The sequence below is a fragment of the Oncorhynchus masou genome, chromosome 28 (assembly GCF_036934945.1).
Source record: "Oncorhynchus masou masou isolate Uvic2021 chromosome 28, UVic_Omas_1.1, whole genome shotgun sequence".
In the NCBI taxonomy this organism is placed as follows: Eukaryota; Metazoa; Chordata; class Actinopteri; order Salmoniformes; family Salmonidae; genus Oncorhynchus; species Oncorhynchus masou.
In genome coordinates, this window is record NC_088239.1 from 36209649 (window position 1) to 36234040 (window position 24392).

Here is a 24392-nt window from a genome sequence, read left to right on the forward strand (position 1 = left end):
TGTGTCTGTTCTTTTACTATTACAGGTATGTAACAGAACCTCAAACGTTCAAATATATACACAATATGTAATAACATGCTATTTAACAACTTTGTCCAGATATTATCACGTTAGGAAAGGTTTTGTTTTGGCTTTGTGTCGAACTGAGTGAGAGAAGAATGTGATTTACATTGAGTGAGAGTATATGTTAGCTTGATGCTAGCTGAGGTAAAAAAAAAAAACATTTACGAGTCACAGAGACTATGTTTACTCAGTAGCTTACTTGTACTGGATTTTGTCTAGGAGATTTTTTTAATCAAGAATCCGTTTGTTAGGGATTTCTGAGTTGGTTTTAGATGTTATTGGTTGTTTTGTGTAAAATTGTGCTCACTAGCTGGTAAAGTGGCCGAGCACGCTCAGTCTGGTGGACTTTTAGTGCATTCAGTGAGAGAGACGATTTTCTGGAGGTGCCACTATCTTAAAGCTGAATGTAATTATTGTCACTTTTCTATAGAGGTAGCAGTATATAGAGAAACATTCAGTTATTTATGTTTTCATATATAGGTGTTTCTATTGTATGAACACATTGTGGTTTTCATGTGAAACCATACACTAAGACAGGGTTATTTGTGGAACATTTTTGAATTCTGCTTTAGGTAAAGTGCATTCATGTTGTGTAATTTAAAGTGTGCACTTGTTTGATGTGAATATTTTCAAAGTACTAACAAGAAAATAGACAATTGAACAAGAAAAAAAAACATTCTTCAGAATAAAGAAAGCGCCAGAACTTTGCAGACTAAACTTGTGTCCGTTCTTTTTACTATTGCAGGCCACCTCAGCTACACATGTACTCTGTCTGCACACGCATCCACGCATGCACATACACACGGACAAACACACACTAATGTTCTCTCTCTTGTGTTTGTCAGCAGTTCATCGTGGCCCTGTTGTTCGCCTCCTTCACCAAAGCTCTGTCAGGGACCTACATGAAGAGTGCCATCACTCAGAGAAACACTTTGACCTGTCCAGCTCTCTCATCGGACTCATAGACGGCAGCTTTTGAGATGGGTATCAACAATAACATTGAGTTGCTTGAGAATTCATGTAGTAAAAACCAGATACAGACTACAGTATGATCGATTTTTCTTGTGGTTCAATCAGAGTCTGCTCTCAATACTGTCCAGTTTTATAGTTGTTCCTATTAATTGATTGACTGACGTTTGTCCATGACTCTACTGTCAACCTCTAACATTGTTTTATTTGATGCTGTGTTGTTGCAGCCTGGTATCCAAACTGATACGCCATTTTTAGTTTAAAAAATAACTGTGTTTATAATTTGCGATTCCTGACTACTGTAGTGTTGTGGTTTCTTGCAGGTAACCTGCTGTTCCTGGCTGTGGTCAGCCATTTGGGTTCCACTGGATGCTCAAGGGAATTCACCAATTTGTAAGTCGCTCTGGATAAGAGCGTCTGCTAAATGACTTAAATGTCAGCCATTTGGGGGCGAAGCTGCACCGGCCCAGGCTCATTGCTATGGGCTGTTTCCTCATGGCTGTAGGATCCTTCCTCACAGGCCTGCCACACTTCTTCATGGGACGGTAAAACAACTGAAATTAAACTTGTACTTGTAGAGATACTCCAATGCGGAGGATAGTTTCACTTTAGAAATAAAGAAATGTATCCAGTTTTTGATTAATCTCAGGTAACTCAAACTAAAGTCTTGCGTAATTGGTCAGCTGCTTGATTATGTTTTGGGGCCATACATGTTAAGAGAAGGGATTAAGAGATGCTATAACTGAAGTGGTAATGTTGGACCCAGGTGCAGAGAAGAGACCAGAAGATGAAGCAGTGGTTCCAACCAGTGTCTCCACTGCTCAAGGGCCCACTTAACTGCCAAAAGCTCCCAGTTGTATACATCGTAGTTGCCTTCCGCTGGCGAGACCTGCTTGGAGTGAAAGGAGCATGGGTGCAGTTTCTTGTCCTCCTTGTTCCACTGTGAAAGGACCACACCAGCTCCGGTGTCCGGGGCGTCCACCTCTACCACAAAGGGACGAGTAGGATCAGGATGAACGAGGATGGGTTTGGAGGTGAAACGTCCCTTGAGCTCTATGAATGCCCTGTCAGCCTCGGGATTCCTGCAAAAACCTGCTTGAGTGAGGTGGGACAGGGCCGTAAATGTTCGGGGGGGTTTTGGAGAAGATCGGGATGTCGTCGAGGTGAACAAAGACGAACCGGTTCAACATATCCCTAAGAGTATCATTGATCAATGCCTGAAAGACTGCTGGTGAGTTCAATATTCCAAAGGTCATGGCTAAATACTCATTGACCACTAGGGGTGTTAAAGGACATTTTCCTCTCATCTCCCTGATTCTCTCCAGATTTTAAGCGTTGCGGAGGTCCAGTTTGGTGAAGAATTGGATTCTTAGTGCCAACTCCGAGGCGGCGGACATCGGGTAGGGGGTAACAATTCTTGATCGTAATCCTTTTCAGCCCTCTGTAATCGATTCAAGGACTGAAGTTTGGGTCAGAGACAGAGAGACAAGGGATGCGATTAGACATGCAGCCCAATTATGATATTTTTTCCACTAATTGGTCTTTTGACAAATCACATTAGATATTTTCGTATCAGCTCTTTTTCAGGGAATATCTGATTGGTCAAAATACCAAATACTCAAAAAAAATGACTGAATTGGGCTGCCTGTCTCAACGAATCCATAGAAACCTGGACATGCTCCAACTGAAATGTTCCCTCCTGTCAGTACTGATGTTGAATGGCATTAAATACACTTTTTTTGTTCTCTCCCATCCCCTGTAGGGTTGTTGAACATGAGTGGAAATGAAACTCCAGCACACTGGTAGCACTAAAGATGTGTGAGTATAACTTTTCCAGGTGAGTTGAACCTGCCTGTGGGTGCAGTGGGGATATTCCTGGGAGGTCTACTGATGAAGAGGTATAAGCTTGGCATTGTGTCTGGATCCCAGATGTCTTTCGTCATCTCCTTCATGGCCTACCTCCTCCTCCCTCTGCAGTCTGGCACTAAGTGTGACAACGTTCAGGTGGCTGGTCTGACCCTGTCCTATAACGGGTAAATATGACATCTGATTGGTTGGTTGGTGGGTTGATAAAAACAAAAGTTTTGATCAGTGGAATATGAGGGAGAGTTTGAACAAAACACACATGGGCTTGTGCCGGGGCTCCCTCTTGTGGGAATATACAGTATGGTTGTTACTGAGCCAGGATTCCTGGCTGTTTTGTCACTGTGCCTGTGTCAATGATAGTTCAGCAACAATTATTTAAACATCATTATTACCAGCCATTTTCTCTGTCCCCCGGGTCCCCTGGTGTACGATGGCAGCCTGTTGTCAGAATGTAACAGAGACTGCTCCTGCTTGGCTGGGAAGTGGGACCCTGTGTGTTCAGACAACGGCATCACCTACACCCCCAGCCTCGCAGGCTGCTCCAGCTTTACAGGTTACGGCAAGAACACGGTACCAATACTATTAATGTACTGAGAGTACAAAACATTCACAGGGATGCCGGCCCATGTTGACTCCAATGGCTCCCACATTTGTGTCAAGTTGGCTGTATGTCTTTTGAGTGGTGGACCATTCTTGATACACACGGGAAACTGTTGAGCGTAAACAACCCAGCAGCGTTGCAGTTCTTGACACAAACTGGTACCCCTGGCACCTACTACCATGCCCCGTTGAAAGGCACGTAAATATTTTGTCTTGTCCATTCACCCTCTGAATGGCACACACACACAATCCATGTCTCAATTGTCTCAAGCTTTACAATATATTTTTTAAACCTTTCTCCTCCTCTTTATCTACACTGATTTAAGTGGATTTAACTAGTGACATCCATAAGGGATTATATCTTTAACCTGGATTCACCTGGTCAGCATATGTCATGGAAAGAGCAGGTGTTCTTAATGTTTTATACACTCAGTGTAACTCATGGCACTGACATGTACCACTGCATATACATTCAGAGAGTTTGGTATTTTTCCTGGAGGGCCACAACTTTCAACTGTTCTGCCTGCGGCTATGGAATCCTGACCTGTTCACCGGACGTGCTACCTGTCCCAGACCTATTATTTGACCATGCTGGTCATTTATGAACATTTGAACATCTTGGCCATGTTCTGTTATAATCTCCATCCGGCACAGCCAGAAGAGGACTGGCCACCCCTCATAGCCTGGTTCCTGTCTAGGTTTCTTCCTAGGTTTTGGCCTTTCTAGGGAGTTTTTCCAAGCCAACGTGCTTCAAGACCTGCATTGCTTGCTGTTTGGGGTTTTAGGCTGGGTTTCTGTACAGCACTTTGAGATATCAGCTGATGTACGAAGGGCTATATAAATACATTTGATTGGATTTAAATTTGTCCGTGATGTGTACGCCGAGGAACTTAACTTTCCACTTCTCCACTACTGTCCTGTTGATGTGGATAGGGAGGATGCTCCCTCTGCTGTTTCCTGAAGTCCACGATCATCTCCTTTGTTTTGTTGACGTTGAGTTTGAGGTTATTTTCCTGACACCACTCCCGAGGGTGTAGCATAAGAACAGCTTCATTGGCACAATGGACAATAACCTTGCACGATGTTCTAATCTAACATTCTAATCTATATCTGCTTAATATGTAAATTATGTCAGTGTTGGAGCCCCTGGCTATCCATGGGACAAAAAAAAAAAAAACAAGAATATGGTGCCGTCTGGTTTGCTTATTAATATAAGGAAATGTAAATTATTTATAGATTTATAAGTATCAAAAATGTATATTTAAAACCAAATACTTTTAGACTATTGCTCTAGTATTTTACTGGGTGACTTTAACTTTAAAGTAAAGATACATTAATAGAAAATGACTCAGTCATGTATGATAATTGGGTAATTTTTCCAACACTGCACAGGTTCTGTGTATAAGCGATTTAGTAATAACTTTTACCCAAAGCGACTTAGCTACGATCATGTTTGCTTCGTCACGCAAATTATTGTTCCGAGAGATACTGAATATGCCGCTGTTTAACGTTATTTTCGTTTGAGTTGGTTGATCAAGGACGCAAGACTCCATCTGCAACGAGTCGTATGTATCAACAATAGTTCGTTGTGGGACAAAGCAATGTCCATACACATGGGTGCTTCCGGGAATCGAACCCATAATTCTTGCGTTGCAAGCGCCATGCTGTACCAACTGCGCTACAGGACCACAGACAACAACAGCCAAGTTTACGTTTCTCAAGATTAGAATACTTGTGTTGTAGCTTCACAGTAACACGTGAGTTAACGTGCTAGCCACAGTAGCTAGCCAGGGCTACAGTTTGCACCCATGACATACTTGTGACATACAGTTAATTCACGTTTAGCTCATGTCATTTGTAATAACTGTCTCTCTGAAGTTAATTTTGCTGCCACCACGGTGAACCACGTGTATTTCTGCGTGCGCCACCATCTTTTCTCATTTCAACTATGACCCTTCGCCTCTGACCCAACAATACATGGCATGCTTCTGTCCTCGTTTATTCAAAACTGGTTCGTAGTCTCCCTCAAGAGTTCTTCTCAAATTACTGCATTTGATTTGTTATTTAAAAAAATGAATTTACCTTATTTAACGAGGCAAGTCAGTTAGGAACACATTCTTATTTACAATGTTATCTATTGCTCATCATTGGTGTCATTACTTATTTATTTGTTGTCTCATCACATTATTGTACAAAAAAACGGAAACGGAGCTAATACACCAGTATTTATTGTTTCGAGTGGTCTTTTTAGTGGTATGGGGATCCAGTATTGCGTCGCTGATTGCATTGATTGACAGATCTTCCCTGAAGTTGTTTTATTACGTCAAAGTGCATTCACATTATGACGTTGGCTGAGTTACCGTATAAAATGCGGTAGTTTATCTCTTTGGTAATCACTTGGTAAAGTTTTACATGATGGGAACATAGGCTCCAGCCATAGACTTTAACCATGGAGGATAATAAGGTAAGCCTATGAATTGCTAACAGAGAAGCCCCATGCAGTGGTGCAGGAACCGCTGCACCGTCTTTTTTTATGTTGCGGCAGGAACCACAGGGTACACAGTCCATGCCGATAGGGGTGCCGCAAGTAGTGGCAGCTGGTTGGCGGTGTGGGCTAACGTTAATGTGCCGCTAATATTATCATTTTTAATATTGTAAAAAAAATATGCATGAAAATAACCTATGGGACTTGTTATACATCAAACCGTGCTTCTACACCTGCATTGCTTGCTGTTTGGGGTTTTAGGCTGGGTTTCTGTACAGCGCTTTGAGATATCAGCTGATATACGAAGGGATCTATGAATTGATTTGATTTGAAATATGATCCTTGCAAAGATAAGAGCAGTAGGCTATTTATCATAATTCTACCTAAACTATAATAATAATAGGTGACTCCATAACATATTAATTACGAATCTTGATATCAGGCAATAGGATCTATGTGTATTTATAGCGAAAACCTGTTCTGTAAAAAAAATGTATATAATTGGCCATTATAAACTGGGTGTTTTGAGCCTTGAATGTTGATTGGCTGAAAGCTGTGGTATATCAGATCGTATACCACGGGTATGACAAAACATTTATTTTTACTTTTCTAATTAAGTTGGTAACCAGTTTATAATGACTGTGCGTTGTGTCATGTGTAAGAACAGCTCTTAGCTGTGGTATATTGTCCATATCCATGAGCATTTAAAGAATGGTCTAATTTCTTCCAGAGTTTAAACGAAGATGATCCACATGATCATCAAGGTTTGGAAGGTCAAGTCCAGAAAATGAAGAATGATATCCTGGGTTTAAACTATCCAGAAGATAGTGAAGTGAAGGATCCCCTGCCTCAGATCGAGCTCAAGGCTGTGACAAGGAGAAAAGTTAAGGTGAGAGACTAGACTGAGGAGAGAAAGGGAAATCTGGGGACTTACCTGTCCACACTTTAAACCTGTCCAATACGCCATATCACATGTTGTGAGGTTGGAGGATAAATTGTCCTTACAACAGACTTCCATCTCTTAATATTCAATCACCAATTGTTTACTGTAGCTCTTCTCAAAGGCCTGTATACCAACGGCAACATACAGTATGTCATTGACTGTATTGTCTTTTTAGACCAAGAGGAAGACCAGTGCCAACAGGTCCACAGTTGAACAGAGCACTGATACTGATGCAGCTGAGAGAGATTTTGTTGATAATCAGAATGATGAAGAAGAGGATGAGGTGAAGAAGGATCCTCTGCCTCAGATGGAGCAGGATGCCGTGAAGAGAAATAAAGTCAAGGTAAGGGAATAGATTGAGCAGAGATGTGGATATTTGTGATATCTTTCATATCTATAACCTGCCCCTACAGCATGTTGTTCTGAGGAAGGTAAATTGCCCATGCAATACCCTTTTATCTCCTAATAGTAAATCTAGGGCTGACCCCATTTGTTCGACAGTTTGGTCAATAGGCTGTTGGTTGACTGGGATTTCTTAAGTCGAGCAGCTGCAAAAGTTTTTTTTCTTCATGGTGCACATGGACACCTGTCTGATTTGCACCTGTCTCAGTTGACTAATCTATTGCCGAGGCCACAGGGATGGCACAGTCCATCACGCTAAGACGTGATACTGAAATTGTATATGGTTATATTATGTTAAAATAATGGTGCAACACTAATAAATCAAATATTATTTTATAACAAATGCGCTTTCTCCTGCATTGGATACGGTCGCTGTCCGTGGTTCTGAAACATAATCTTCAGTGCTCGGAGAATTGCCGCCCTTTCCTATGTTGCTATGTGCATAATAACAAAGTTAACCACTATATTGGGATTGAGAACAATGCTGCAGAGGCAGCAGCAGCAGCAGAGATGGGGAAACAGCCCTGGCCTTAGCCTAATTGTCTAAGAAAATTGAGGAGATAGGAAAACCCAACTAAATTAGGTCTATAATCAATACCCTAATTGTTAAATGTTACTGGCTTTGTAAATCATCCATATATATATTTCCAGTCAAAAGGTTTTTTCTTTATTTTTACTATTTTCTACATTGTAGAATAAGACATCAAAACTATGAAATAACACATATGGAATCATGTAGGTATCAAAAAAAATCTATTTTATATTTGAGATTCTTCAAAGTAGTCACCCTTTGCCTTAATCACAGCTTTGCACACTCTTGGCATTCTCTCAACCAGCTTCATGAGGTAGTCACCTGGAATGCATTTCATAAATTAACAGGAATTTAACAACTGCATAGGGATATGTTTTGGATGACTGGCTGCGAATGTTTATTGAATTGTTTTATTTCTGCCTTTTCTATTCCAGACATTCTGAAATTCACAAAGCATCCCATGTATGTAACTTTAGTCTTTCACTTTTCAATGATTGTTAAAAATTAAGTATTAAGTAAAGTAAGTAAAATTAAGTAAAGGAATTTCTTTCCTTCTTAATGCATTTGAGCCAATCAGTTGTGTTGTGACAAGGTAGGGTTGGTATACAGAAGATAGCCCTATTTGGTAAAAGACCAAGTCCATATTATGGCAAGAACAGCTCAAATAAGCAAAGACAAACAACAGTCCGTCATTACTTTAAGACATGAAGGTCATTCAATCCGGAAAATTTCAAGAACTTTGAACGTTTCATCAAGTGCAAAAACCATCAAGCGCTATGATGAAACTGGCTCTCATGAGGACCGCCACAGGAAAGGAAGACCCAGAGTTAACTCGGCTGCAGAGGATAGGTTCATCAGAGTGAACTGCACCTCACATTGCAGCCCAAATAAATGCTTCACAGAATTCAAGTCACAGACACATCTCAACATCAACTATTCAGAGGAGACTCGTGAATCAGGCCTTCATGGTCAAATTGCTGCGAAGAAAGCACTACTAAAGGACACCAATAAGAAGAAGAGACTTGCTTGGGCCAATAAACACGAGCAATGGACATTAGACTGGTGGAAATCTGTCCTTTGGTCTGATAAGTCCAAATTCCAACAATGTCTTTGTGAGAGTAGGTGTACAGATGATCTCCGCATGTGTGGTTCCCACCATGAAGCATGGAGGAGGTGTGATAATGTGGGGGGTGCTTTGTTGGTGACACTGTCTGTGATTTATTTAGAATTCAGGGCACACTTAACCAACATGGCTACCATAGTATTCTGCAGTGTTACGCCATCCCATCAGGTTTGCGTTTAGTGGGACTATCATTTGTTTTTCAACAGGACAATTACCCAACACATCTCCAGGCTGTGTAAGGGCTATTTGACCAAGAAGGAGAGTGATGGAGGGCTGCATCAGATGACCTGACATCCACAATCACCCAACCTCAACCCAATTGAGATGTTTTGGGATGAATTGGACAGCAGAGTGAAGGAAAAGCAGCCAATAAGTTCTCAGCATATGTGGGAACTCATCAAGACTGTTGGAAAAGCATTCCAGGTGAAGCTGGTTGAGAGAATGCCAAGAGTGTGCAAAGCTGCCATCAAGGCAAAGGATGGCTACTTTGAAGAATCTCAAATATAAAATATATTTAGATTTGTTTCACACTTTTTGGTACCTACATGATTCCATATGTGTTATTTCATAGTTTTGATGTCTTCACTACTATTTTACAATGTAGAAAATAGTAAAAATAAAAAAAGCCTTGAATGAGTAGGTGTGTCCAAACCTTTGACTGGTACTGTATACATATATACAGGAGTAAGACAGATATAGCTTCTGTTGCCTGTTTGAGTATTTGTTTAATAGCCTACTGATTCTGTGAGCACCAAGCCTCATGAACCGCCAAAATGTTGAATTAAGCAATTTCACAGATTCGGCTGTTTTTAATCTTTGCTATGCGTAATAATACAGTGTCACCATCGGGCTCTTTCTTGAGTCATTTGTGTGTCTTAATTATTTAATCAAACAGTGGGCTTAAAGCATCAGACAAGCTCAGTGCCTATGTAGGTGATTGTATTCAAACACATAGGGTGTGTCTGATATGGAAAAATACATTTTAACATTAGAACAGGAAGTCTCTCGGTCTATAAATAATTGATTTCGTCAGGGACAGCCCTATAATCATTCTTACCCTTGCTCTACTCAAAGGGCTGTATTGGAATGGCTTCATACAGTATCTACGTGTATATCATTGACTGTATTGTTTTTTTAGACCAAGAGGACCAAGAGAAACAAAGTGGAGCAGATTACTAATACAGATGCAGGTCATAAATTAAACTCTAATTTCACTGAATGTAATCCTTTTGCATGTAAATGTGATTTAGTATGGACATCTATTGAGCAGAGGACTAATAGCAGAGTGCATAATCCTTTCTTGGGTACTTAACTTCACAAAGTACACAAAATTGGCTAATACATACTTGCCTTAGAAGGATACATGTTTTCTGACTTCTTTACCTTGGTGAATGCTGCTTTGCACACAGGTCCCTCTACATCTGTGGAATTCTCTGGGATGGCAGTTCAGGGGACATCTCACCAGGGACAATCTAATGAAAAGATCCTAAGTGAGTGTGTCTCCAGGGCCTGTCAGACCAGGGCTCTTGACCTCCCGCCAATCGATCCGGATGCTTTCAACCCGATTATCATCCGGTTTCTGGAAAAACTTACTGAGGAGTATGTCCAAACTTCTATTGTAGTATTTGAATGCAATGTCATCTGAAGGATTTTATAAATTGTATGTGTGTTGGTGTGCCTTTTGGTGCTAAAAACATCTAATTATCTCCTGTAGGCAATGGAGGCAGTTAAGCATTGGCAGGATGGACCCTGTAAGTCCCTTAACCTTGAAAATGATTCATAGATATATTAATAGATGTTTCAAGAAAATTAGATACAAGCCTTTTCTCTATCTACAGTATCATCCACATTATCACAAACAGTTATATACAAAGAGCTTTTTAGTAGCCTACTGCTTTTCATGCTTTCCAATGTATGCCACTTTCATGATTCTCATGAACATATGTGAGATTGTTGGTATCTCTTTGAGGAGCTTGGTTTCAGAGCCCGGTTATGAGTAATCTACCTACACTGTTTCGGTCCTACAGGTGATGAGGGCATTGCTTGCAGAGATGTGCCTGCAGATTGTGCGGTTTGTATCTGAGGCCATCCTGGAGGTCATCATCCCTGCAATTTTCCGTTTTGTACGGATATACAGCCATGTGTCTCCAGTATCCGGCAAGTCTCTGACAGAATCAGAGAGATCCTCTAGCACAAACCTGAAGGTTCGCAAGAGAGGCAGCAGCAAATCCTCAAGGTCTTGCACGGCCAAATCAAGCTCCTCTCGTAATGGGTATGTTCAGTCATTCCTAAAGAAACCGGTTTCACCTAACTATTCATAACTCATTTTGTGAAAATATGTTTTGTTATCTGTGTAACAGTTTACTCTTAATGACCAATTTAATTGATTACTGAATTATGCATTGATGTGACTACCGTGTCTACTATTGATTATGGAATGTTGTATTGTTTGCTTTGTATTCTCAAAGGTCTCAGACAGTGTTGCCAAATACTCAGGGAGATGGTGAGTCTATTTCATCTGAGCCACTCAGTGACTTTTTTGGGATCACTGAGGACAGTCTCCTCACTGGTGTCCAGGATTCCTTCAAAAAGTCACTGAACAATGTCCTCTGTATCCAAAGAGAGGGCCAGGTAGACACTCAAAGTCTATCCCGGGTTATTGTTGGAGAAGTGTCAAAGAAGGTCAATTCCATAATCTCTGTGGCCATCCAAACTCCCATCTCTGGGCGAATGTCCCCTGTCATTTTTGCCAGTGGTGGTGTCTCCAGCACCAAGGTGGTTGAGGAGATGGTGTCTGGCATTTCCAACATACTTCAGATGTACATTAATGGGAAGAGTGTTGAGCAGAGTGTTGTTCTCATAGAGGATGGTGTTGAGGTGGATATGACACATTTAACAGGACAGGTCATGACAGCCCTCAGTGGCACTGTTTTGAACTTCAGCAATAAGGAGGAAAATGAACCCGACAAGAGGGAACTGCTTTGTGTTGTTGCTGACCACATGAAGATGCTTGAAGCTTGTAAAAGTCCCGAGGAGATGCTAAAACAAGGAGAGAGCAACCTAAATATCAAAGGTGCCAAATCTAGTCTTCGTCTGTCAACACAAAGTATGGACAGACTACTCACTGAGGAGTTTCAGACCAAGGCCATTGAATCGATCCGGGAGATCGTTAAAAGATTCAGGGGTTGTACATCATGTTGTTCTGGCACTACATCATCTAGTCCAACTCCTAGGATAGGTGAGATCAGAGACCTTATGATTGACCCTGAGGCTTCTGAGTTGGTAAGTACCTTTGTTTCAGACATGGACAATCTTACCCAGTCTATCAGGGCATCCTGCTCCCCTGCACAGGGTGAGCAGATCCTTCTTGAAAACCATCAAAGTAAGATCTGGTCTTACACTGTTGGTTGTTACTACGACATGAAAAATACGCTGAAGAGGCTTCTTACCTGTCCAGAAAAAGGGGATCTCGCAAGTACATTTGTGGAGAGCACAAAGATTCTTTCACAATGGTTCCAACTTTGTGCCTGGACGTCGGTCATTCCAGTAATGGTGAGGCTGACACATCAGACTCCATTTTTTGTAAACCACTTTTAATAACCCCCTCATCTATGAATGAACAAAAAGGACAAAGTGAGACCCCAAAACCTCTCTTGGCTCTCAAAAAGTATTTGCAAGACCAAGTCCTCCTTGACACCACAAAAGCGATTGCCAGCCAGGTTCTAGTCTTGTATAAGACTGAGGTGATGGAGAAGTTCTCATCTTCTGTTGGAGAGTGTGATTCTGAAGAGTCTCTGGAGGCCATTCTATTTGTGGATGGCATCATGTCTGACTTGAATGATTTCACCAGTTCTTGTTCCGCCTCACCATCTGAGTTGTTAGACAGTGAACAATGTCTCTCCCATCTCACTTTTCCACTTGGTCTGCAGGACAGCACCACCAACAGTGAATCTACCCAGAGTCTTCCAGTTATAAATATGACAAAACTCTCCAGTGTGTCTTTCCAGACAAAGGCTAGAAAGGCAGTGAGTGAAGCTCTGAGATCTGTCAACCCCTTTACAAACAGCTTACTGGGAGACTCTGAAGCATCTAAATTACTGGACACTTTTGTAACAGATGTGGAGACTATTGTTCAGTCCATGCAGGCACATGAATCTGAAATTCTCAGAATTTCAAAAGTGAGCACCCTTTCTGCTGCTCGTATTATATATCATAGATTTCGAGAAATGCTGAGGCGTTTTCTCACTTCCTGCCAAGACTCTGTAAAGGTCATCGATGGTGTTACACCAATATATGATGAGACTCTCAAACAGGCTCCTAGTGAAAGTTTAGATTCTCAGGTGACTTGTAATAGGGATTCTCTTGAAATCCAAGCGGACCTTCAAACCTGTACCAAGGAGGTCATTAGTCAGATCCTCACTGTGTATCACTCTGAGGAATCCATGGAGGAATGCCTCTCTAGCCTAAAAGGAGATACAGAAGACCTGTCCAAGCTTTTGGATGCCGTTGTTTCTCAGATTGACGTCCTTGCCGCCTCCAAATCATATTTATCTGTTGATGACTATGCTGTCAATACACAGGACAATTTGCATGGTGAGATCAACAATGATGAGGAGGAGGCATCCTCTAGAAGTCTTAAATCCAAAGCCTTTGACAAACTATGTACTGATGAATTTCAAACTAAAGCCTCACATATGGCTGGTGGGATCCTTCAATCAGGGTTAATTGGTATTGTAAATACCAGCCTTGATGGTAGAAGTGCAGACATTTGTGCAGAGTCCAGTAATGATGGTGATGATAGAGATGTCAAAATCCTTCAGAAGAGTGGAACTCCATCTTTATTCACCTCTTCTCTGCACACCAATTCTGCAGCATCCAACATCGTCAGAAGCATCACTAAAGACGTTAATAGCTTCACCCAGATGACTAAAATGTCTGATGCTTCAGTGTCTGGCCAGTTAGAGAGATCCCTGTCAGCTTCAACCCTTCCTGTCAGTGTTCACAACGGGGCCAATGTGAAAGGAAAGATCATTTGGCCAGGCACTGTTAACCTGTTCAACAATGTGTTCACCAAGGTCAAGGATTTTTTTGCCCAGCAACAACCGGTCCTCCTAGACAATGTGGTTGAGGCCCCCAAACATGCCGAATCCATATGCAGAACAGCTACTTCTACACAAATGATTTACAGTGTACATGAAGGCAGCCAGACCAGCATGGTAAATTATTCCAAAGCCTTAATTAGTCAGACTCTGATGACAATCCAGAGGAGAGTGTCTATGTCAGAGAGGATGAGCACCTCAGAGAAAGGCCTCTTGACTCGTTCCATCGTGGGCTCCATGTTGGAGGATGTTGACATGGTGAGAACTGATAGACACGAGATACACCGGCCATCCTCCTCAAAGTCCTCCCTGTCCATCACCTCTGCCATGACCAGAGGGTCTCAGAGTGATTTTACAAATTCTCTTCCAGGCACTCCAGTCCCCAATGAGTGGCCTGTTGAAATATATTGTCCTATCATTAGGAGTTCGGTCATTGATATGAGTGACTCCTCAACTCATTCACAAGGGTCAACAAATTACACAAGGCAAACCATCTCTGCCATAGTTGACACTGTTATGGAGGTCATTCCAAGAGAAGATACGGAACACATAGCCACTGCAGATGATGTCACTTCTTTTACAAGAAGACTTGCGAGACTCAGCCCCAGGGACGGTCTTCAGAACTTCTCACATGAGCTCACTGACAAAGTTTATGAGCTCATAAAAAGTCACAACACCCCCCAGGCTCTTTTTGTGCCAGCTGGCAAGAGCGTGTCTGACTCTATTCTTTTGAAGCTGAAGACAGGATTGAATGCTTCTGAAGAATCCAGGGAGTTCCCATCTGACCTTGTGTACTCCTTTGCTACGGAGTCAATAAAACGTCTGCTACAGCAGATTGTCTTCTGGCTTCCTCCACCATCACAAGGATCCGATTTCTGCCAAACTATCATCTCTGATGGTTCTCTGCAGGAAACAAGTCAGCTTATCCCGAACTCTTCTGCCACCTCCATTAGTTCCACACAGGTTTACTGTGACACAAAGAGCCTTTTCACCAATATAATGGTCAATCAGGTCATGGATACCTGTTCTGTGGCCTCCAATTCATCAGAAGAATTATCAGAGTTGATGAACATAATCAATGGGTTGTCCCCAACTGATGCTGGAACACTTGACTCTGACAGCCCGGCTCTCATGACCACTAGCCGTCAGTCTAGTGCCAAATCATTTCCTAAACCCTCTCTCTCTGGCAGCAGCACACACAATGGTGGAACTGTGCATATTCAAGTTTTAGGAGAGGTGGAATCCAAGATGGACAACAAAGATCTGGAGATGTCTAGTGTCTCTGTGCATCCATCAACTTCATCAGCCATGGACTCTGATACACATGCATTATTTGACTCCACTAGCAATGACTACACCTCTTTGGTACTTTTACTGATTGTTAGATTGCTGTCAATGATCACCCCTATCACATTACTGGAATCCTCCGACATTGGTGAAACATCAAGAGTTCTCACAAAGAGGATTCTGTCTGAGTTCTGTGGCACCTCAGGCCCTGAACAAACTCAAGCCTACCCCCAGAATCTGAAAATCAAAGAGATTTTCAAGGCTGTCTACATGGGGCTTCTTCAAGAATTCGGGTCAGAGAAGATGCTCCAGGTTGCAATGAAGTCAACGGATTATGCATTTGACGATGCCCTGGTCAAATCATTAACTAGGGAACTACTAGCTAAATGCAATGAGGCTAGCTCTTCACCTCCCTCCATGACCCAGTTGTCATCACACAATGCACTTGGCAGTGACGAGGTAGGTCATTCTGGGCTTCCAACAACTGGTAGAAAGGAAAAGAAGAGAGGAAGATTCAGCGCTCTCTGTGGACTCAACCCAAAGGTACATATGTCATCAAAATACAAATTATAAAGATTATTTTTATTCATTACGTACAGTATGATGGTAAACACTGATACCCTTTGTGTGCAATTTCTCCTACTGTATAAATGACTGTTTGTTACCCAGTGTACAAAGAAGGACAACAAGAAGAACCACTGCACTCCAACACCTTCCCAGAACCAGACCCCTGCCGTCAGTGAAACAGGTAAGTCAATACACTCAAATGTGTACTGAACAAAAATATAAACGCAACATGCAACAATTTCAAAGATTTTATTGAGTTTCAGTTCATATATGGAAAGCAGTCAATTGAAATATGCTCATTAGGCCCTTATCTATGGATTTCACATGACTGGGAATACAGATATGCATATGTTCATCACAGATACCTTAAAAAAAGGTAGGGGCGTGGATCAGAAAACCAGTCAGTATCTGGTGTGATCACCATTTGCCTCATGCAGCGTGTCACTTCTCCTTCGCATAGAGTTGATCAGGCTGTTGATTGTGGCCTATGGAATGTTGTCCCACTCCTCTTCAATAGCTGTGCGAAGTTGTTGAATATTGGTGGGAACTGGAACACGCTGTTGAACACGTCAATCCAGAGCATCACAAACATGCTAAATGGGTGACATGTCTGGTGAGTATGCAGGCCTTTCGACATGGGTCCATGCATTATCATGCTGAAACATGAGGTGATGGCGGTGGATGAATGGCACGACAATGGGCCTAAGGATCTCGTGACGGTATCTCTGTGTATTCAAATTGCCATTGATAAAATGCAATTATGTTCGTTGTCCGTAGATTATGCCTGCACACACCATAACCCTACAGCCAACATGACGCCATATACTTGGTCTGTGGTTGTGAGGCCGGTTGGACATACTGCCAAATTCTCTAAAACGACATTGAAGGCGGCTTATGGTAAAGAAATAAACATTCAATTCTCTGGCCACAGCTCTGGTGGACATTCCTGCAGTCAGCATGCCAATTGCACGCTCCCTCAAAACAAGTCAACCAGCGTTTTTCCTTGCTCCTATTTTTCTCAGTCTCTGTCTCTGAGACATCTGTGGCATTGTGTGGTGTGACAAAACTGCACATTTTAGCGTGGCCTTTTATTGACCCCAGCACGAGTTGCACCTTTGTAATGATCATGCTTTTTAACCCACAAGAGTCTAAGCCCTGTCTGGGCCGAGGAGTTTGTATCGGCCTTACTGCTATTTGCCCATACAAACGCATTGAATAACAGATTCACTACATGGAACTGAAGTGTCTGTCCTAAATCTGAGAGATATAAGAAAGTTGACAAATATATATTTATATTCATATGTATATATATCATTTTAAATGTTTTTATCACCTTCTTTTTGGCACTAAACAGTCTTAAGCCCTGGGGGGGCCTATGTAACACTTCTGCGTTAAATAGGCAGATTGAGACTGCGAGGCTACCTGCCGCCCTACATTTGTAAATAATGTAGAACATTACAATTTAAATAATAATAATGCAATAGTAATTCTTCACACCAACTAGGGTCAGTTAAAGAAAATGTTATATTTACATTTTTTTTTTTTCAGCTATTGTCAATGATCAAGAATCCTGCCGAACAGAGAGTGTATGCTCCACCAAGAAGAAACCAAGGAAGCGTTCGCTCATTTCCAGGATGTTTTCAGCTATAGGCAAAGCCTTGTCCAGTCCCTTTACTTCCTGCTATAAAAAGAAGAGCACCTAATCTATATTTCAAAATAAATATTTGAAATTAACATAATTGTATTAATTCTTCATGTTGAGTGTTTTTCATTATATATTATTGGATGATATAAAGGGTAGTAGTAGTAGTAGTAGTAGAAGTTGTATAGTTGACTATATTACTTTTACTTTTAAGATACATTTAAAAAAAATAAGAATAGTGTGTACTTCTAGGTACAGTTGAAGTCTGATGTTTACATACACCTTAACCAAATACATTTAAACTCAGTTTTTCACAATTCCTGACATTTAATCCTAGTAAAAAAATCCCTGTCTTAGGTCAGTATGGTCCCTGCAGTAGGACTACATGCTGGCCATGAGGTTCTCCAAGTGGTACTCCAGGAGGGTGGAGAGCTCAGTAACCAGAGACTCTGGGTTAAAGTACCAGGCCAGCTGCTGGCCAAACATGTCATCTAGCAGAGCCATCAGCCCGTCCTGAAGAGAACACCACACAACACATTGAAAATGGCTCTGAGTTACTAGCTTATCAAGAGGAGAGAGACAATTAGAAATACTCCCCCTAAAATGGCATTGAAACCTGGTTAACCATGAATAAGGAAGTAAACAGGAAGTAACCTCTTGACTCTTACATTGAGCAGCAGCAGGTATCTGTCAGCCTCTGGCTCCATGTTGGCAGCAGTGGGCAGGAAGGAGTACAGGAGAGCGTGCAGACGCTCCACGAACCCACCAGGGTGCTAAGGGAAACAAAGGAGGAGAAAAGAGGAGAGAAGAGAAGAGGCATTTAAGTGAAACTGCTAATAGAGAGAGATCAAAACATGTACCAGTGAGATGCTACTTACCACCATCAGGGACTTCTGAGCTGTCATCATCCCAAACAGCACCAGCTCAAAGAGGACATCTATCATGTTCACATGATGGATCTAGGACAAGAAAACACATTAGGAGAAAATAGGAATGATTTCATATAGATCAGCTACTGTGATGTATAAAAGTGATGTATAAAAGACATGCATGTGGAAGAACTCAGTGAGACTTGAAAGAGTTAATGAACTCACCTTTGCCTCAGCCAGCTCCCTCTCAATGTCATTCCGCTTGGAGGGGTCACTCAGGTAGTCCACAAAGTCGTTATAGGTACGGATGAATTTGGCCTCGTCCTATGACAATGAAAATAGCATCTTAGTGAACAGAACACATTTCCCCTCAGGGATGCTCTAATTCCCTTGAAAGAGAATGAGTTAGTGAGTTACCATGTGGTTGGCCTGAACCAAAGCGCCCAGGAGGACCTTTCCCGCCACAAACAGATGGTTCCTGCTCAGGGTGGAACCAAGCAGGGTCTAGGAAAGAGGGAAGAGTTAGGGTGAGACATCTTCCTCTAGGAGACAGAACAAGAAATCACAGAGAGAAAAAGAAAAGTGGGTCCACTCACAGTGAAGGCCTGGCGCAGGGAGACGAGCCTCAGGGCGATGTCCTCCACTCTCTTGGTGGTAAGGTAGAGGCTGTGAAAAGGGAGGGAATGGAGCACGTCAACCATTAGAGTCAATGGGGGATAACAGCATTATGACCACTATCCTTCAGCATCTGACAAGCCCAGACGACACAGACATTTAGAGGAACTCACTTTAGCAGAGGAACCTCCCTCTCCTCAGGCAGCAGGTCCTCCTCCCAGCCCTACGACAAAACAAGCATTCAAAATCAATGACCAATGCAATGACATAAAACAATCGGTCAATGGAAGGATCTTAATGATCCTAGTCAATAGTATGTGTGTGTAACGTCTGACCTCATACCAGTTGTGGCCCTCAGGCTCTGGGCCAGTGAACTGCTGAGTGGTGGGCGTAGAGAAGGAGGCAGCCTCCGACCACGCTGAAGAGGAGAGAAGCCCGTCCAGCCCCATGTGGAGAGTGGCGTACACCACTGAGACATCAGTCTGCTGCTCAAAACACACACAACACACCTGTTTACCACACACACGTTATTAGAAAACACACCAAATCTAATGTAAAAATGCCCAGTAATGTCTAGTCTATTTACATAGGAAATCGTTTATTTACCTGGTAGCAGCTAAGCATCACGTCCACAGACGTCTCGTGGCGGAGGTGAGACGCATAGTGGGTCACCCTGCCAGCCACACGCTGACAGAGAGAATACATGTTAAGGCCAAATGGAAAAAGTGAAGAAAAAACTAATCTAATACTATTTCAGTAGTATTTACTTCTTACCTGGATCCAAGTGTTGGACTGCACTTTGGTGGCACAGTAGGGGATGCCCTCAGGACTAAGCCTGGCTGTGGCACACACCAGTTGAGTCTCCAGGCCTCTCACCCTACTCACGTGGTGCATCCTCACCACCACCTGCTGTTGAGATAAACAACAAGACAACATCAACAAAACCACTTCAGCAATGGCTGTGACACATTTCATCAAGATCAAATGACTGACAATGTAGATTAGGATTAGCTAGTTACAAAGACACATACCTGGGATCCCCCACGCATGTAGGTGATGATGGGGCTGATGAACTGGAAAGTTCTCCAAGCTTTAACCACCGGACCGGCATTGTTCTGCACATTACAATACATTCATGTTGGAAACAGTAAACATTGTAACCGTGATGTGACTGTGTGTGTGTGGGGGTCCATGTTTGTGTCCGTACTCTGAGGTGTGTTTGAATATGAATGAGCAGCAGTGTTGTGATGTGTCTATCCCGTCCTTCCAGAGGGATCTTTCTTGGCCTCATCACATGTCTCAGTGGCTGGGTGTTTGGAGGGAGGAGGACACCACCACGGGACAGACCCCACAGTCATCGCTAGAAATCGAACTTCAGACTCCCTCCAAAACCACTGAACCCCTCAACACACAAAGAGATTACGGTGCACACCCTTAGAGGAAGTCGGAACAGGATAACTCCCTCCAAACTCACAAAGACACAGAGGAGGAGGAACTATCCAACACCCAGTGAGAGAGAACAAGTCAGAAAGAGGAGGTGGAAGAGGCGTTAGATAGAGGAGGAGGTTACCCCAGAGGCCATTCCTCCTGTTCATGTGAGCAAGAAAGAGCAGAATGCTTCTGATCAGCCAAATGGCAGGTAGAGGGAGAGGTCATAGTGATTCACACCAACAGAGAAAGACAACCCACACAACCTCTTGGATGAGATGAACCACACAGAGGTAGAGGCAGAGGGCCTTCAGGGCTAGCCAGTCAGCCTGCCTGCTCTGATCCTCAAGTCAATTGTATTTAAATTCATGTTCATTGAAGATTTTTATTCAAGAATTGACAAGTCCCATTTATTTAATGATCATTTTTCACTGTCTTCAACCCTCAAGAACCAGGGTGAGTCTGGGTCACCCTTTTCCTGGGCAAACACAACTTGCATATCATCATAGACTAGGCCGAAACGTTAAACTTTTAACCTTGCCTGAATAAAACAATGCATTTTTTTTATAGTGAGCAAGAGTTGCGCTATTTCCTTTTCTATGATGATTCAAATTTTTGGTTGCACCTCAACTCAACATTGGTTGAGCGCCCTCTGTTTTTTTGTTGTCAAATAATACATTTGTTTTTAAATGTACAAGTAAATTATTAAAAGCATTAAAATTGGGATGTTTCCCACTTATTTACACAACCTACTCCACACTTGCAAAGTGAAAGTTTATAGAAAAGTTCTGAAATTAAGTAGTAAACAGAAGAAAAGCAGAATTGAGTCCAATTATAATTTAATGGTCTATGGTTCAATCCCATTTCTGAAGGTCTGATGAATAATTAATATTGTTCCTCCTCTTCCTTGTGGCAGGCGCAGCAGCACACTGCCCTCCAAAGCCTGCAAAATAATCGCCGGACTGCCCCTTTCCTAGCTCTGCATGGAACATCCAGTGTCACGTCCTTGGTGACGTGTGGGGTGACATCCGAGATGACCACAGCAACATCCCCTGGAAATGGAAAAAAGAGGAACAGAATGTAAACAAATGCAAACCGTAGCTTCTTAACACTGGCCAGTTGAAAGGTTCTACTAAGATGTCATGACAAACGGCACCTGTCAGAGTGCTCTCTAAGTGTTACTCACCTGCTTGGATGTCAGCTGGCAGAGTGGTGGAGACGGCCATCGTGAGAGTCCTTTCTTCAGGTGTGACGTCCACAACCTCCAAGAGGGAAGAGATGGGCTCTGCCTCTGTATTAGGGGTGATGTCCACCACATTCAGGTGGGAAGAAGCCGGGTCTGCCTCTGTGTTACGGATCTGCCTCTGTGTTGGTGATGTCAACAACCTTCAGGTGGGAAGAAGCCGGATCTGCCTCTGTGTTAGGGGTGATGTCAACATTCAGGTGGGAAGAAGCCGGGTCTGCCTCTGTGTTACTGGTGGGGTGATGTCCGTGTTACTGGTGACAACATTCAGGTGGGAAGAAGCCGGATCTGCCTCTGTGTTAGGGGTGATGTCAACAACCTTCAGGTGGGAAGAAGCCGGATCTGCCTCTGGTGTGTTAGGTGGGGTGATGTCACAACCTTCACATTCAGGTGGAAAGAAGCCGGATCTGCCTCTGTGTTAGGGGTGATGTCAACAACCTTCAGTGGGGAAGAAGCCGGATCTGCCTCTGTGTTAGGGGTGATGTCCACAACCTTCAGTTGGGAAGAAGCCGGATCTGCCTCTGTGTTAGGGGTGATGTCCACAACCTCCAGGTGGGAAGAAGCCGGGTCTGTGTTATGGGTGACAACAACAATCCTGATGAGCTCTACTACTACAAGGCACCAAGATGTCATCAGAGCAGGTGTCTGTCAGAGTGCTCTCTATCATTGCTACTCACCTGCTTGGATGTCAGCTGGTAGTGTGGTGGAAACGGCCACCGCGAGGACAGGGGGAACTGGTAGGGTGGCTGCAGGGGGCTGGAAGCAGCTCTGCACCTCGTCCGCCACAAAGGCACAGACAGAGCTCATATAAAAAGGGCTCTGCAGGTCATCGGTGGAGAAGGACTGACTGATTCTCCCGAGGATCGACTGCACAGAGTCAAAAGCAGCAGCCCGGGAGAAAGGGATGTGAGGGGAAGGGTCCTTTAACATGCAGGATAGCTTCTCCACTACGGCCGCCACCATGCCCACGGCCATCCCGCTTATTAGGATTGGGTGCTCTGAATGGCCTTCCTCTGGCTGAAGCCACAGGGCCAGGAGGAGCCTGGGCACCACCTCCACCACCACCTGAGATGGGCTGAGCAGGTTGCTATGGGGCTCATTGGACTGCTCGCCCAGAATGCTCCTCACAGCTCTTTCCACGATGCTGTGGACCTTAGGATCGCTGAAATCAACAAAAAGGAGAAGACAAAGCTAAACGATGTGCAATGTGCTCACAGAGAACACTGTCTTAGTCTGTTTCTGCATAGTTACAGATGTGTAGATAAATGGATCAAGTCATATGCAGGGCAGTACATGGAACTCACATGTCAGCTGGCGAGGTGGGGTGCATGGAGCGGCGGAGCTTGCAGAAAGCCTCATGCTCTATGTTCATCATTTTTAGGCAAGTGTTTACTTCCCAGGCCTGCAGTATGAAACAGGAAGTCCCATTAGTGTAATTTCACAACAGATCTATTCTGCTGTGCTAACTCGTTGTTGAAAGGCCAGTAAAGAGCTCACTAACTTGTAGTATGTCTCTAACTCTCATTCTCTTACCAGCCGAGCGAGGTTGTTTCCTTCCTCCAGGGTTTCCTTCCACACCCTTCAAATAAAACACAGAGTAATTCAAGTGTCCTGGCTTCTGATTTTTCTGTTGTTTATTTTACCCACACCTCCTGGAGTGCTGCTGGTGGCAGGGAATGGCAGTGAAGGTGAGTGCTGACGTGGTACTCACCTCTCCCTAAGGGATTTTTTGCTCTGAGACACCAGCCAGTTGCTCATGTGCTCCGTGGTGACATGGGGCGGGACCTGGCCTTGACTCTGGAGCAGCAGATAGTGGACCATGAGCTTCTTCTGCAAGATGAGGTAAGGTGTGAGACCGTGCCACGAAATACCATATCATGTGCTTTCAGAAGGGCCTCACGCAACATTTCACAACTGCTCATGCCTCACAATTTGCAAGTGATATTAAGAACTCTTATGATCACCTTCTCTAAACTGTCTTGAAATACAACTCTCTTTCTGTTGTTTATGTTTTTGTGGGATGAATCTTACCTGTTTATTGTAATATGTTTCCTCCCAGCAGGCCTGCAGAGTCTGAAAATAAAGGCTGCTTCTACAGAATTCCTTTGAAGATAATGAAAATAATGATGCTTTGTTATGCACATTATGCACCGGCATTTACAGTATGCTAAAATTAATTTCTCCTAAGTTTACCTTTGTGGGACCATAAGTGAACTCCGGAATGCACCAGACCCTATCCATGGTAAGATGGGGAAGAAATGCAGCGCTATAGATATACGGGATGCTCTAGAGATAACAGGAATGACTTAAAGTCGCGAATGATCAATGACTGTGGAGTCGTCCAATATGCTGCACTTAGAATTGAGTTGTAGGCGATGTTTGGCGCAAAATAGAATGTTTACATTCTATTGCCATGGAGAAATGGAATGTGTAGAACCTGTATAAATGGGTAAGCTTCTATGTCTTTATTTCGTGAAACATTAAACTCTTTATTATGTCATAATGTGTTTTTGAGGACGTGGGAGCCCGTCCCGATTCATAACGCGATTATCCAGGTGCATGTTGGTTAGACCTACTAATCCAACCTTGGTTTACAAGTTAAATACATTGTTTATATATTAGTATTACTATCAAATTATTAACTTCCCCTCTTGACCTG

At 43.0% G+C, this 24392-nt stretch overlaps 2 protein-coding genes across 7 annotated transcripts; one reads left to right on the forward strand and one right to left on the reverse strand.

The window, feature by feature from the left end:
- Positions 1 to 1474: 1474 nt before the first annotated feature.
- LOC135517541 (uncharacterized) lies at positions 1475 to 17572 on the forward strand. 6 transcript variants are annotated; one of them, XM_064941940.1, is made up of 11 exons: positions 1475 to 1577; positions 1799 to 2263; positions 2358 to 2432; positions 2795 to 3065; positions 6714 to 6872; positions 7102 to 7269; positions 10122 to 10173; positions 10393 to 10582; positions 10698 to 10734; positions 11011 to 11255; positions 11452 to 13306. In XM_064941940.1, the coding sequence occupies exons 5-11, from the start codon at positions 6771 to 6773 to the stop codon at positions 12578 to 12580; spliced, it is 1923 nt and encodes a 640-aa protein (XP_064798012.1). In that variant the 5' UTR covers positions 1475 to 1577; positions 1799 to 2263; positions 2358 to 2432; positions 2795 to 3065; positions 6714 to 6770; the 3' UTR covers positions 12581 to 13306. The 6 variants fall into 6 exon arrangements, with proteins under 6 accessions (XP_064798012.1, XP_064798013.1, XP_064798014.1 ...); XM_064941941.1 differs by having other exon boundaries at positions 1993 to 2263; XM_064941942.1 differs by having other exon boundaries at positions 1475 to 2263; positions 2870 to 3065.
- A 4482-nt stretch (positions 17573 to 22054) lies between these two features.
- On the reverse strand, positions 22055 to 23392 carry LOC135518464 (uncharacterized). Its single transcript, XM_064943639.1, has 4 exons — positions 23267 to 23392; positions 23038 to 23135; positions 22411 to 22895; positions 22055 to 22302 (listed from the first exon to the last, which is right to left on the reverse strand). Exons 2-4 carry the CDS (start codon positions 23106 to 23108, stop codon positions 22055 to 22057), a joined length of 804 nt encoding a protein of 267 aa, XP_064799711.1. The 5' UTR covers positions 23109 to 23135; positions 23267 to 23392.
- Between the last annotated feature and the right edge of the window lie 1000 nt (positions 23393 to 24392).

Coding starts and splice junctions, on each gene's coding strand:
- LOC135517541 (XM_064941938.1), top strand. Junction 10,583..10,697: donor CTGGAAAAACTTACTGAGGA/GTATGTCCAAAC, acceptor TATCTCCTGTAG/GCAATGGAGGCAGTTAAGCA. Junction 10,735..11,010: donor GCATTGGCAGGATGGACCCT/GTAAGTCCCTTA, acceptor TCGGTCCTACAG/GTGATGAGGGCATTGCTTGC.
- LOC135518464 (XM_064943639.1), bottom strand. CDS start 23,108: ATGATGAACATAGAGCATGAGGCTTTCTGCAAGCTCCGCCGCTCCATG. Junction 22,896..23,037: donor CCCACCTCGCCAGCTGACAT/GTGAGTTCCATG, acceptor TGTTGATTTCAG/CGATCCTAAGGTCCACAGCA. Junction 22,303..22,410: donor ACCAGCTGACATCCAAGCAG/GTGAGTAGCAAT, acceptor CCCATAACACAG/ACCCGGCTTCTTCCCACCTG.